Source organism: Maylandia zebra, linkage group LG18 (genome assembly GCF_041146795.1).
Source record: "Maylandia zebra isolate NMK-2024a linkage group LG18, Mzebra_GT3a, whole genome shotgun sequence".
Lineage (NCBI taxonomy): Eukaryota > Metazoa > Chordata > Actinopteri > Cichliformes > Cichlidae > Maylandia > Maylandia zebra.
This window is the reverse complement of record NC_135184.1, coordinates 24,997,061-25,009,506: the sequence shown is the minus strand read 5'-3', so window position 1 is coordinate 25,009,506 and position 12,446 is coordinate 24,997,061. Positions and strand designations below refer to the sequence as shown.

The 12,446-nt window shown below is 42.0% G+C and overlaps 1 protein-coding gene across 3 annotated transcripts; it reads left to right on the top strand.

Annotated features, from left to right (window-relative positions):
- Nucleotides 1-203: 203 nt before the first annotated feature.
- b3gnt5b (UDP-GlcNAc:betaGal beta-1,3-N-acetylglucosaminyltransferase 5b) lies at nt 204-12,306 on the top strand. Of its 3 annotated transcripts, none has more exons than XM_004570492.4 (3): nt 204-309; nt 7,214-7,389; nt 9,020-12,306. In XM_004570492.4, the coding sequence occupies exon 3, from the start codon at nt 9,317-9,319 to the stop codon at nt 10,478-10,480; it is 1,164 nt and encodes a 387-aa protein (XP_004570549.2). In that variant the 5' UTR covers nt 204-309; nt 7,214-7,389; nt 9,020-9,316; the 3' UTR covers nt 10,481-12,306. The 3 variants fall into 3 exon arrangements, with proteins under 3 accessions (XP_004570549.2, XP_004570550.2, XP_076732910.1); XM_004570493.4 differs by having other exon boundaries at nt 223-309; nt 7,283-7,389; XM_076876795.1 differs by lacking the exon at nt 204-309 and adding an exon at nt 5,290-5,432.
- Nucleotides 12,307-12,446: the final 140 nt, after the last annotated feature.

Sequence of the window (12,446 nt, the reverse complement as noted above, 5' to 3'; positions counted from 1 at the left end):
TTTATGCCTGGTCGCTACAGGTGTCACTACTTTTATTGTGGGGTGATGAGAGTCCTTTGGTTTATAAGATTAGATATCTCTGGCATTGATAAACTCTGTTTCACAATGAATGACCCGTTTCAACAATGCATAGACAAGAAACAGACTTTTAACAGACGGGTTTTTAACAGACTGTGTGCTTCTATGCAAATTAGCCCCCCCTCGCTCCGAGAGGGCGTTTGGTTCCTTCCAGCTACCGGGCGATCAATTAAACGGTGAGGATCGTGGAGTAGTCGGCAGCGGCTGGGGGAGTTCTGACCGTACTATAAGGTACGCACAGCCACTTACATTACACGAATTTAATGCTTTATTTCAGTTTCAAGATATTGAGAATTTCTTTGGTTAAATTAATTTTAGTGGTTAATTAAGTAATCGCCATTAAGCTAGCTCATCGTCTTCTGTTGCTACTTGAAGAGAAGTAGTTTTATATTGAAGAGCTCGCGCGCGCGCGAGCGAGAAACGATAAAACTTTGGTTCCGTGTCAGTTATCTTTTCACAATAAAGAGATAGCAAAGTGTTTCCCATAGATTCATAAAAACACTTAGAGACAAAACAGGAAAGACAAAGTCAAGTGTTTCGGATGCTTTGAACCGTTTAGAGTGTCCGTTTGTAGCCGGTTTAAATCGGTGTTAATTATGAGTGTGACTCAGTCAAGCAGTGAAGCAATTTTGTTGCTTCCATCGTTAGTGGGAATTGTTTTCTTATATGTTTTGCAAAGCATCCTGCTTTCCCGTTGAGTGTTGAAGTGTGTTCCTTTTTAGGAATTATCTTGCGATCATGGTTGGGCTTTTATCATCATTGTTTGGGGAAGGGAACAGAAATGCATGGCATTGCTTTGTTCAGTGTTCAGTGTACAGTGTCACAGTGGCTGCATTTTAAGCCTCAGCATTGAAGTTGTTGCTTTCTCTTGGTTGTAGGTTGTAATAATGCTTTTAAATACTGTAACGTTTCCTTTTTTCATATGAGGTCTATGGGGGCTGACTCGTTTTTATGCTAGCTTCAAGTGGGACATAGAGGAACTGCAGAAACTTACATAAAATATACATATATCTATTGTTTGAGAGCCTCTCTTGTAGATTACTTTTCAGATATGAGTGCACTTTCTGTCTTGTCTCTGATAAAAGAGGGCAGGGGTTCACAGACTTAGAAAGAAAAATATTGGTGATCATTTTGAGAATATAAAATGTGCAGATTACAGTTGTTGTTTTAAGATAAACTGCCACGTTAGTTATACCATCTACAAAACGGCTTGTTTAGCTGAGTTGGCAAAACAAATTGATCTGCCATCTTGTGATAAAACATCCTGTTTAGTGCACACGGGTGTAATCCACGACATTCTTATATCTGTGTGCCAGACTTTTCATTTTATACCAATACACTCTCCCACATATTTTTTTCTCCATCTGATCAGACGCAGTTTTCTGCACCATCTTTTCAGCATCCCTATACTCACCACAGAAATCATTTCCTTCCTTGTTGCTAAAAGTGATTCTGAAGTGCGATTTCACAAGTACAGCAGCCGTGGCACTTTGTTTTGAAACAACAACCGTTACCTCCACATTTTGACTTGTCAAAAGGTGGTGACTATTTCAACAGTTTAAATGTAACGTCACAAAGTGTTTGAAGATTTCCTTCCGCTCATCTGAATCGTTGTCAGTTTCAGCCCCTGAGGGACCCCTGCGTTTAGAGTAGACACTTGTCTGTTGATATTTTAAAATGAGATTGTTCATAAAACAAAACGAGACAAGAAACATTTTATTCGTCCCATATTTAGCAAATCCATTTGTCTGTCTTTTGTGCTGTTTCCAGTTAAATAAGATTTGAGGGATTTGTAAATAATTAGCTTTCTGTTGCATTTTCCATTGTTCAAAAAGTGTTTTATTTATACATTAGTAATCTTAGTAATCGACTGAGTCTCTTTAAAAGTTAGTCATTATGTCTTAAAATGAGGAAAGCACAAAGAGGAAGTTTAATACTTAAGCCATATAACTGTAAAAATCATTTGTTCTGTTAATGCAAATGGAATGAAACTTCCCAAAGGTGTGTATTTTTTTCAGATTTTTTAATTTTCAACATCAGCTCCTTAATAATGTCAATAATATTCACTATACACCAAATTGTTCCTCTTGACTCTATCGTGGCCATTTTTGGCCAATTGAAACCCATTATAACCACCTTTTTTGATTCCTTGTTATTGATAGTACTATATCATGCGATTTAGGTAAAATTTCTTTCATTCTAAACTCAACACATGAAAATTGTAGTTTTTAATGTTTTTTAACAAATTACATCATTTACCCATTTTTGGCCAAGCAAACGATTTCATGTAATATTTCGAGTTTCTAGTAGCGGCCTTTGATGGCCTACCACACTCCAATGGACCAATATAATGAAACAATTTTGACATAGGTTTGATCTTAAGGATCTAATAGGTTGTGTTTGTGCATGACATTGCAGCACAAACATGTATTTGCAAGATAGACTGGAATAAATAATGACGCATCAAACATTACATAGGCTGCAGTGAATTTCTGTGGATGCAGGCTATTGAGCTTTGAGGTTCCCAGACAAACTCAGCTTTGAAGCACATGTTAAAAGAACTTTTACTCTTGTATTTTTCATAAAAAGATACCATACCCAAACTATTAACTCTAGAAACAAAAACAAAAATAAAAAACCCAATCACAGGACATTTTGCAGAGTTCAAACCTGCAGCTGCAGCTGGAGCGCAAACAACAACAAACACTGTTTGTAAACGTGTCCTGGAGTTTATGCAGATGCAGACGTTGTTGTAAGTAAGCCTAACAGCTTCCAGATCATTTATTCTGGCTATATGGCAAGAAGGTCATCACTGCTTCAAGCACTGCCTATATGATCTGGTCAGAGAGCAAGGACACCAAGCAGTCCTCTGTCCTTGAAGAAAAGACATCTGCCCAAGAGGAAGAAACTTACTCTCCAGAAGATGAGGGGACAATCTCCAAAGAGGCTGACTGCATCACCACTGATGATGAGTACTAGCCAGTGCCTGAATCCTCTTCTTTGGGGGAGGATTGGGGTTGGAGGGCATGGAGGTGGAGGTCGAGCAGCTGATGGAAAAGAACATAGGAGCATTTTCTGAGACCGAGGAGCCGGTGACTGAGTGGATCCCTCATGAAAGGAAAACCATGTGGGTCCCACCACTGAAGAGAGACTGCTCTACAATCCAGTACCCACTGGTATCAAACCAGGAGTCACCCTGTATGCAGTTTCCTGCATTAGCAGCCTGAGATCTACTTTTGACCTTTTTATAACAAAGGAGATCTTTTAGCTGCTGTGCACCCTTACAAACCTGCACGGGAGGCCAAGGTGTGAGGACTGGAGGATTATGGATGAAGTAGAGATAAAGCCTACACCAGAATAAAGCAATACATAGCATGTTGAATGACAACACTGGAAGTTCTCAGGAAGTAAAAAAAGGAAAGGGGTTCAGACTCCAACTGACGGAGGAGCTCCGAGGACGACGTCTTTCCTTCGGGCACCTTGGCAGAGGAGCCCCTCAGATGAAAACTGGCACAGGGGAAACAACCCAGAGCTTCCTCCCCAGCTCCTCCAGTTGCAACAGAGGACGATTTTGTTGTCTGTCTTTGGCTTCACCAAAACTACCACAGCAATATCCCACATGCCAAAGCAACGGAGGAATGTGTATTTTGACAGCAACACACAAGGAACCAGCAGTCAGTGATGGGGAATAAAGGATGCGTGAAAGCAAGAAGCAATCTTGGACTACAATAGGCACAAATATTGCTTGGATAACTTAGAGAGGATGCTGGCACCTCGAGTTGTAGAAAGAAAACTAACTGATGGCTGATGGCTCTTTTCTCCAATTTCCTGGATGTCTTGGGATACGACCATTGATCTCAAGATACAGTAGTATGAACCAGAGTGTGACCCACATCCCACCAACAAAATGAGAAGAAGGTGCAAAAGGCGCACCTCCAGGACTGGAACAGCAGCCCTTTGCACCAGGTGTAGAAAGTGTGCCTACAAAAACCACTCTAATGTGGTTAGTACATCTTGCTGCTAATGAGGATGCACACAGAAGCTCACACTGGAATATAAATTTTGATCATTTTATTGGTCATTTCAGTGGTTATTTGGTCATTAAATTGCCTTTCTGGCCACTAACACACCATGTGTGATTTTCTTTTTGTCCATTCACCCCCCCCCTCCCCCAAACCCCCAAAGAAAAGATAAATAAATAAAGTAAAAATAAATCATTGTTACTGTTACTGACCTGCAATGATGATAAAAAAAATATTAGGTTTCACCATTCATATGCTAAAAAATGTCAACTTTATTACTATTTTCCACCAAAAGCGTAGCAATAATACATAATCCGACTGGTATTCAAAGGGTATAATATCTGAATTTGAATTGTATTTTGGTTTTTATGACTAGAAGCGATGCTAATTTAAAAAATCAAGTCAACGAAAGTAGGAAAGTGTTTTAATATATATTAATTTTATAGTATTTTGTAAACATAAACAGGGGGCGGCCATTTTTGGCCACGAACAAGCTGAGAGGGAGGTTTTTTTTATTTTTCTGTCACTGCACAAAAAAACAAAGATGCATAAAACTCATTGATACTTTTAATTATTGCTACGCATCTAACCTCCATCATGGTTAGAAAATAAATCAGTTTGCATGTATTATTTAGAAAAAAATGTGGATTTTATGCTTTTATCCCTATATAAATCATACAAATTATGTGAGTTAACTGGTATTTAAAGGGTTAAAATTATGGAGGAAATCCCTGGGAGGAAAGCTAACCTCTGAAAACAAGCTTTCAGCAATCATTTAAAACTGGTAACAGCATCAGCTGACCTGATAGACTCGAGCACAATTTATGGTCCAGCAAATGCGTCCATCCACGTACACTTTTCAGTCAGACAGAGGGCAGAGCAGGGTTTTCACCCAGCTGAGATGTGCTCCAGTGCAGTTCTCCAAGATCGAGACTGCAAATTGCTGGAAGTGGATGACGTAAGCGACTTCCGATTGTTGATTGGTCAACAAGTGTTTCAAGGCAGTTGAAGAATGCTCGTATTGACAAATGGAATGTCTTTATTTTTCCAATAGCTGTTGAGCTAAACATGCAGAAACATGCCTTCACGCTGGCGGCTGACTTTTACGTCATCAAAACAGTACAGGCGGGTCAGTAACCCGGAGCTGATTTATTGCTTTCCGGTATCCAGCAGACTGCACACGAGGTGTAAGTCTTGTTTGAGGATCTCTGATGATGGTTTAAGCCAGTAGTACTGACATGAACAACTGTTGCTGAGGCTTTGTGGTGGGTTTCCAACAGCTGCAGAGCGGTCAGAGTAATATCCTTCACACAGGCACTGGGATAGCAGAAGGTATGCCCACCGCGCACCGCCACATGTTGGAGCATAGAGGTGCCGAAAACAAGCACCGTAAATGTTCAGTACTGCAGTGTTGTTGAAATGGGAGCTTTCTTTGTTTAGTGTTGTGAATATTAACTATTTAAGCTACTGCTGAGAGGAGGGGCTGTATGTCTGCCTGTCTGCAGCTATGCAGTATCAACTTGGTAGCTGGAGGCATCACAGAGGGTGCTGTTGGTGTCACTAGTGTTCCAGTTGAAGATCTAATCCAGGGGTCTCAAACTTCAGGCCTCGAGGGCTGGTGTCCTGCAGGTTTTAGATCTCACCCTGGGTCAACACACCTGAATCAAATGATTAGTTCAGTACCAGCCTCTGGAGAACTTCAGGACATGTTGAGGAGGTCATTTAGCCATTTAAATCAGCTGCGTTGGATCAAGGACACATCTAAAACCTGCAGGACACCGGCCCTCGAGGCCTGGAGTCCGACACCTGTGATCTAATCCAATTTAGGAATTTATTACTTTCAGTATCAGTCTGTTTTTAAGTGCTAGATGGCTCATTACCAAGGTGTTACACAAAAAAACATCTTGTGACGGGGAAAACCAATGAGCTTTTGCGACACTTTATTGTTGCTAAACATATTGATGTCACTGGTTACAGAAGAATTTATAAACTACTGAAGATTTCAGTGAGCGCTGTTGGGTCCATAATCCGTCAGTGGAAAGAACATAATTTTACCATAAAGCGGTCTTGAGCAGGTGCTCTCTGCAGGATTCTAGAAAAAGACATGCATTACTTAAAGGGAAGCACCTGATCGTGGCCAGTTTCTGCTCCCGATTCAATGCAGGATGTGTTAAATGTTAATAAAGTAAATTAATGACACCTGTAAGTGGTTTTATGGCTTTCCCATAATTAAAAACTGTCCCAGTGATCTGAGATCCTTTTGTGTGCCTGCTGATCAAATAAGCATGTGAGCATTACTGTGAGTGTGCGAGTGGGAAGCCAACCCCGAGCACAACTTTTTCCTCACACTTTCCCAATACAGTTAGTCATATGCTGTGCAGAACCTGATGCATCATAGTGTAGTCTTTCACTTCTGTAACCTCCTGACAAACATTTCTGTCTAATCAGGTCATTTTGTATATTTTTAGACATCCAACGCACCGGCTCTCAGGTGAAATTCAGGGCACGCCGCTTTAGGATTTCATATTTCCTGTTTTAATGGAGTGGAGGCTGCTACATTTCATTATAAAGCTAAATAAATAAAAAGGGTTGTGATACTGAGGCTTTGGTGTGAACACTGAATGGATAAAGTGTGGGCTTTTTATAGTCAGAGCTGTCAGTACGTTGATTATGTTGCCTGTCACTGATTGCCTGCACATTTTGCATTAACACTCTTTTGAAGGTAGTCCTTTCCTGGTGTTAGACAAAGGGACCAATGATGTGTCCGTTGGCTAGTATACAGGATGCAGTGTGTTTATAGTGCATTTATCTTCAGATACCGATTGGTTCCTACAGGTTCAGAAAATCCAAAGGTGTGTGTGCGTGACGTGTGCAGGGAGTTTGCTTGTGAACTTGAAAGTAATGTTTGTCGGAGCAGGCTTACTCTTATTGTCCTTCCTGCACTACCAACCTACCGAAAACTGCCTGCAGTGCAAAAAAAGGGAGGGCGCAAGAGCAGAGATGGTTCATTCAGAAACAAGCAGAAGTCTGCACTGCACACACAGACCAAGAGAGGGAACAGGAAAAACAGGAAAAAAATTACTACACACCTTCTTACTCGGATCCTCCCACAGGTGGTTTGACTACTTCACAGAAGACTGATGCCAGCCTCTGTTGAGTCTTTTGCCTCTTGTCATCTGAAGGAGGGGTCAACGTCAGACAGCAGAGACGCACCGTGCAGTCAAGAAGGAAGTTCAGTATAGGAGAGGAGGCTGTCGCTGGATTCATACGGTGAAACTTTCTTTTGCCGGTAAGTACTAGAATAATCATTCAGGTCACAGTTGGCCCCCATCTCCTTCTCATTTTGCTTCTGTGCTACAAGACTATTCATACAAGGGGGATAGATTAGGTTGAGAAACTGGCTTAAGGCTGCTGTCTGTCTACTGTATCCTGTAGCAGAATCATCCGTGTAGAGAAAAGTGCACAGTTTCAACTAACACAGGAGCCCTGAAGATTATCTATAAATGTGTAACAGATTAACTGGTTCATCGTTTATGAGAAATGGAACATGTTCTTCTTTACTCTGTGCATGTGAAGGATATATTATCCTTCTGTAAACATTGCATATAGTTCCTCATTTCCACACGCATCTAAAAAGAGCTACAAGCTCTGACCTCAGCACATGCAGATAGCGCTAAATGGAAATGATTTTTGTTTGTGGCACTGCCTTCAAAGCTCGTGTTAGAACATTGCCTTTGTTAGCTGTGCATTGTTGCACGTCATCCCCTCTCTAGGGAGGCGCAACTCCCTCCATAAACAGATATCTCAAACCTTTAGAATAAATACCCAATAATGTCTCTCCCAGTTATTAAGGCTGAAGCATGTTTTTAATTCTATTGTGATTCGGGTAAACAAACCCTGTAAATTCATGCTAACATGTCACGCACCGTTAAGAACCCTCCCTTTGGCAGGCTTGTAATGAAGACATGAATGCATTCCCTCTTATAAAATATCTGCGAAAAATAATAATAAAAGGAGCGCATCACGCAGGCAGCAAAGTAATAAACTAGATGAAGTGTTAAGCGTTTCTGTGAAGTGTTTTTCATTATTGGGCAGAGAGAAACGAAAGCCATTCGGAGCCACTGACCCCATTAGGCACAGGCCACCCAGTGATGTTTAAAAAGCCCCCCCCCCCCCCCCCCCGCGCTTTTAGCCTAGGCCTTGACGGAAGCGAGTTACTCTGTATTGTGCTGCTGAGCTATTCTGACACCGTCCATTGTATCAGTGTTTTCCATGACTCTCAGCGATTTCACTGGGTCTGCACAGTAAACCCCTCCATTATGGACAAGCTTGCATTGCAACATTTGCTGCGTTGGCTTTTGCATTCTTTTCGCTCACACCATGACCCCCAGATTCCCCACCAACACCACCATCTCCCATCGACCACAAACAATCTGCTCTTCAGCTAATGGTGCGACTCTGGGACTTGTACATGTGGGGTTCACGGGGTGATGGCGGGCAAAAAGTATGTTTGCGAAATTTGAATTTGACACGAGAGATGCATCTGCCATGCTTTGCCGCCAAGAAGGACGTTATGCCTTTTGAATGTTTCCGTTTCCTCCTGTCGAAATGCACGGAAGCAGCCTTATTACAGTTTTGCATTTTCTGATTAGTTTTTATTTCATTTAAAATTTTAGTTTTGAATTCAGTTTATTTTCAGTTAGTTTCCAGAGTGGACTTTTATTTTAGTTAACTAAAATGATTTTTCACATCTAGTTGTTGTTTTTAAATGTGGTTCTAGTTGCCTATAATCACCTTACACAGATTTTTTTTTTCTAAATTAAACTATATTTAGTTTAATTTATATTTAATTTATATATAATATAAATTATTATTAATTTATATTTATTAAACTATAAATGCGCTCTCTCTCTTTGCAGAACCAAAAATTAAGTGGGCGAATAATGAGTCGTCTGCTGCTGAGTGACTGAGTGGCTTTCTCCCCCCACCCCGATGGATCACACTTCCCAGCAGCCCCCACTGAGTCTCACCACTGCCTCTGCCTCCTGCTGAATGTTGGAGAGCCTAGGATGGAATACCAAGCAAGTGATGCTCTGAGGCAATCAAACAACACTGTCGACCTCCATTACCTTACCCCCCCTGAACGCACCAACACCTGCTCTGCTGCCGCCTCCTCTCAGACAGGGACCGCAGCCACTAGTTGATCCCATTCCAGGATGTTTCTGAATTTCCGCCGTGTTCGAAAATGCCAGTTGGTGCAGGTGATGACCACCTGCCTTGTGCTCTCTGTGGTGATGGTCTGCTGGCAGCAGCTGGACAACGGCGTCGTCAGCCACGTCAAATCCTATTCCTATCGCTACCTGGTCAACCGGTTCACCTACATCAACAAGAGCCTCACCATCCCCCGAAAGCAAGCCAGAATGTTCAGCAACTTCCAGTACCTTATGGACCACCCCAATAAATGCGTCGGGAAAGATGTTCTCCTCCTCCTCTTTGTCAAAACGTCGCCAGAGAACATTGAAAGGCGAACGGCCATCAGGTCCACCTGGGGGAACGAGACCTACATCCAAAATACCCTGGGGGTGACGGTCAAGGTGGTGTTCGTTCTGGGAGCAGTTCAGACCAAGGAGACGGAGCCTCTGTGGAGCAAGAGGAGTGGCGTTGGTTTTCAGGATCAGCTCATCCAGGAGAATCGTCTCCACGGCGACTTGATCCAGCAAGACTTTTTAGACTCCTTCCACAACCTGACCCTGAAGCTGATCATGCAGTTCCACTGGATGCACAGCCGCTGCCCACACGCCCGCTTCCTCATGACCGCTGACGATGACATCTTCGTCCACATGCCCAACCTGGTGAGCTACCTGCAGGACGTGAGTAGCAGAGGTGTTAAAGACTTCTGGATCGGTCGAGTGCACAGAGGCGCGCCGCCCATCCGCGACAAGGAGAGCAAATACTACGTTTCCTATGAGATGTACCCCTGGGTGACCTACCCAGACTACACAGCTGGGGCTGCGTATGTTGTCTCCAGTGACGTCGCGGAGAAAATCTACCACGCCACGCTGACGCTGAACGCATCCATTTACATAGACGATGTGTTCATGGGCATCTGCGCCAACACCGTGGGTGTGTCACCACAGGAGCACACTTATTTCTCAGGAGAGGGCAAGGCGCCGTATCACCCATGTATCTACGCAAAGATGATGACATCACATGGACACATAGAAGACATTCACGCCGTTTGGAAGGCAGCAACGCACCCTCAGGTGAAGCAGCAGGTCTCCGGATTCTTAGGGGATCTGTACTGCACCGCTGTGAAAATGGCTCTGCTTTGTAAACCCTACTATTTCAACACCTACCCCTGCAAAGCAGCCTTTTCCTAGTATTACTCAACACTTTGTGCGTATCATCAGACTGTGAGTGCGAATGTGTCACACTGTAGATCATGAGCACATGCTGAGAATATTACCTCGGTCCTTTCAGTCGGACAGTCACGTTGAAGCGTTGTGTTCGAGACCCGGCGATTTGTGTCACTGTGGGTGTGAGATCAGTGTGTTTAGAGTTCAAACAATAGATTCTCATTCACAGCACAGTGTTTCAAAAGTCCTTCAATGTTCACACATCGCCGCAATTAAAACTCAGTAGTGGTGCAAATGACAAGACAACATCCTCATTGTCCTACTGTGAAATGTGAGGCTTAAATAAACGAGCCATGGTTATTAAAATTGACTGACTTATCTGTGAAAACGGAAGTGATTCATTTGGGTGATGACAATGATGTGTGAAACACCTAATCGAACAGACCTGTGACGCTTCCTCTCTACTTTTGCACTGGGGGAAAAAAAAAGACATTTGACTCACATTTGTAAAAATGTGTGTTATTTGTTTTTCGTTTGGGTTTTTTAAAATCAGAATGAAGACTGCACTCTGTTGCTGGTGAAGAACTTGAGAGTTTGTGTAAAAGGGAAACAAGGTCTGAGGAAACCTCAAGCCAGCCTTTTGAAGTACTGAAAGGTTTGTTTCCCCTGCTTTGCATTTCTCCAAAGTGCTTGCGTGTGTTTTTCGCGCCATACTAAAGATATTCAGGTCAGGTGGTTTGTAAACCCTTTGTGTGCCCCCTGTTCAGTACATATCTGTGGGACTGAGGCATAGCGGCACATAGTAATTCATGTATCTCACTTCAACAGATACAACAGTGTCATACCATCACAAAGATTGGCAATCAAGCCAAACCTGGTTCAAGTTTTAAAGAGTTGTAGCAGTGACTCAGCGTTGTCTGATACAATTTGACATATATGTGGAAAAAAACAACTTATTTGCTCGTTTTAAAAACAAAAACAAAAAAACAACAACAACAAATTTCCCTGGATGTATGATGTGGATGATAAATGTGGCCAGCATGTAAGAAACGAGTTACGAGTTAATGGAAAATCCTATCAGCAGCAGACTTTTGCACTTTGACTGCATATTTCAAAAAAGGTGATATGAATCTAAAGATGATGTTCGCTCATAAACATCTCCAGAGCATATTTTACTATCACTCTGCTGTCTGGTTTGTGCTTGTGTGAAAAACAAAGTGAAACTTCAGAACTTCAACTCTCACTCTCTATGTAAAAAGTTTAATGAATTAAATTGATTGAATTGAATGAATTAAATTACTTTTTTTTTTTTTTTTTTTTTTTTTTTTTTAAACATTTTGTTTTTAGTTGAAGCGGTTTATTCGCGCATCATCTCGCACCTACAGCTGTTAATGGAGGCCATAATGTATCTGCGGGCGGTGGTTTACTTTAACCGCCATCAGTTATGGTGGGAAGCTGTCAACCACAATGCAGAACGTTGCATTCAGACTGAGCAACGCAGCAAGTGTGCTGTCGAAACCTTGTGGTTTTTCCTGTGTTAAAATAAAAAGGTTCCCGAAACAGGCGTCCGTCTGACGCCACAGTCAGATCGACGGCACTGAGGCCAAAACATTTTTAACCTTTCATTTAATGAAAGCAGGGATTATGTTTTAATCAGTAAGAGATGCATACGCCTCCATTAATATACTCTTTGCCTTAAAGTTTTTCTATAATAAAAAACCCAAAGGAGCTACTACACACACAGACTGGAAGGCTCACTTGCTTCATGCTCCCCTCTTGGTTAAAATTGCTAAATTGTTTCCATTTCTTCTTTCCTGCAGCTGTATTTTGAATAAAAAATATTTTAAAAACTTCCCTTTTGAATATTGAATTGAAGTTTTATTTTTTTTTAAACTTAGAACGCAAAACACTAGGCTCTCTGGATTTGACTTGATATTACGCAGTCAGCACAGGTGATGAACATGCCACCCTCTGCTCCCTTTACTTGGCC

Excerpts from the sequence above, each read along its gene's own strand:
- b3gnt5b (XM_004570492.4), top strand. The coding sequence starts at position 9,317 with ATGTTTCTGAATTTCCGCCGTGTTCGAAAATGCCAGTTGGTGCAGGTG.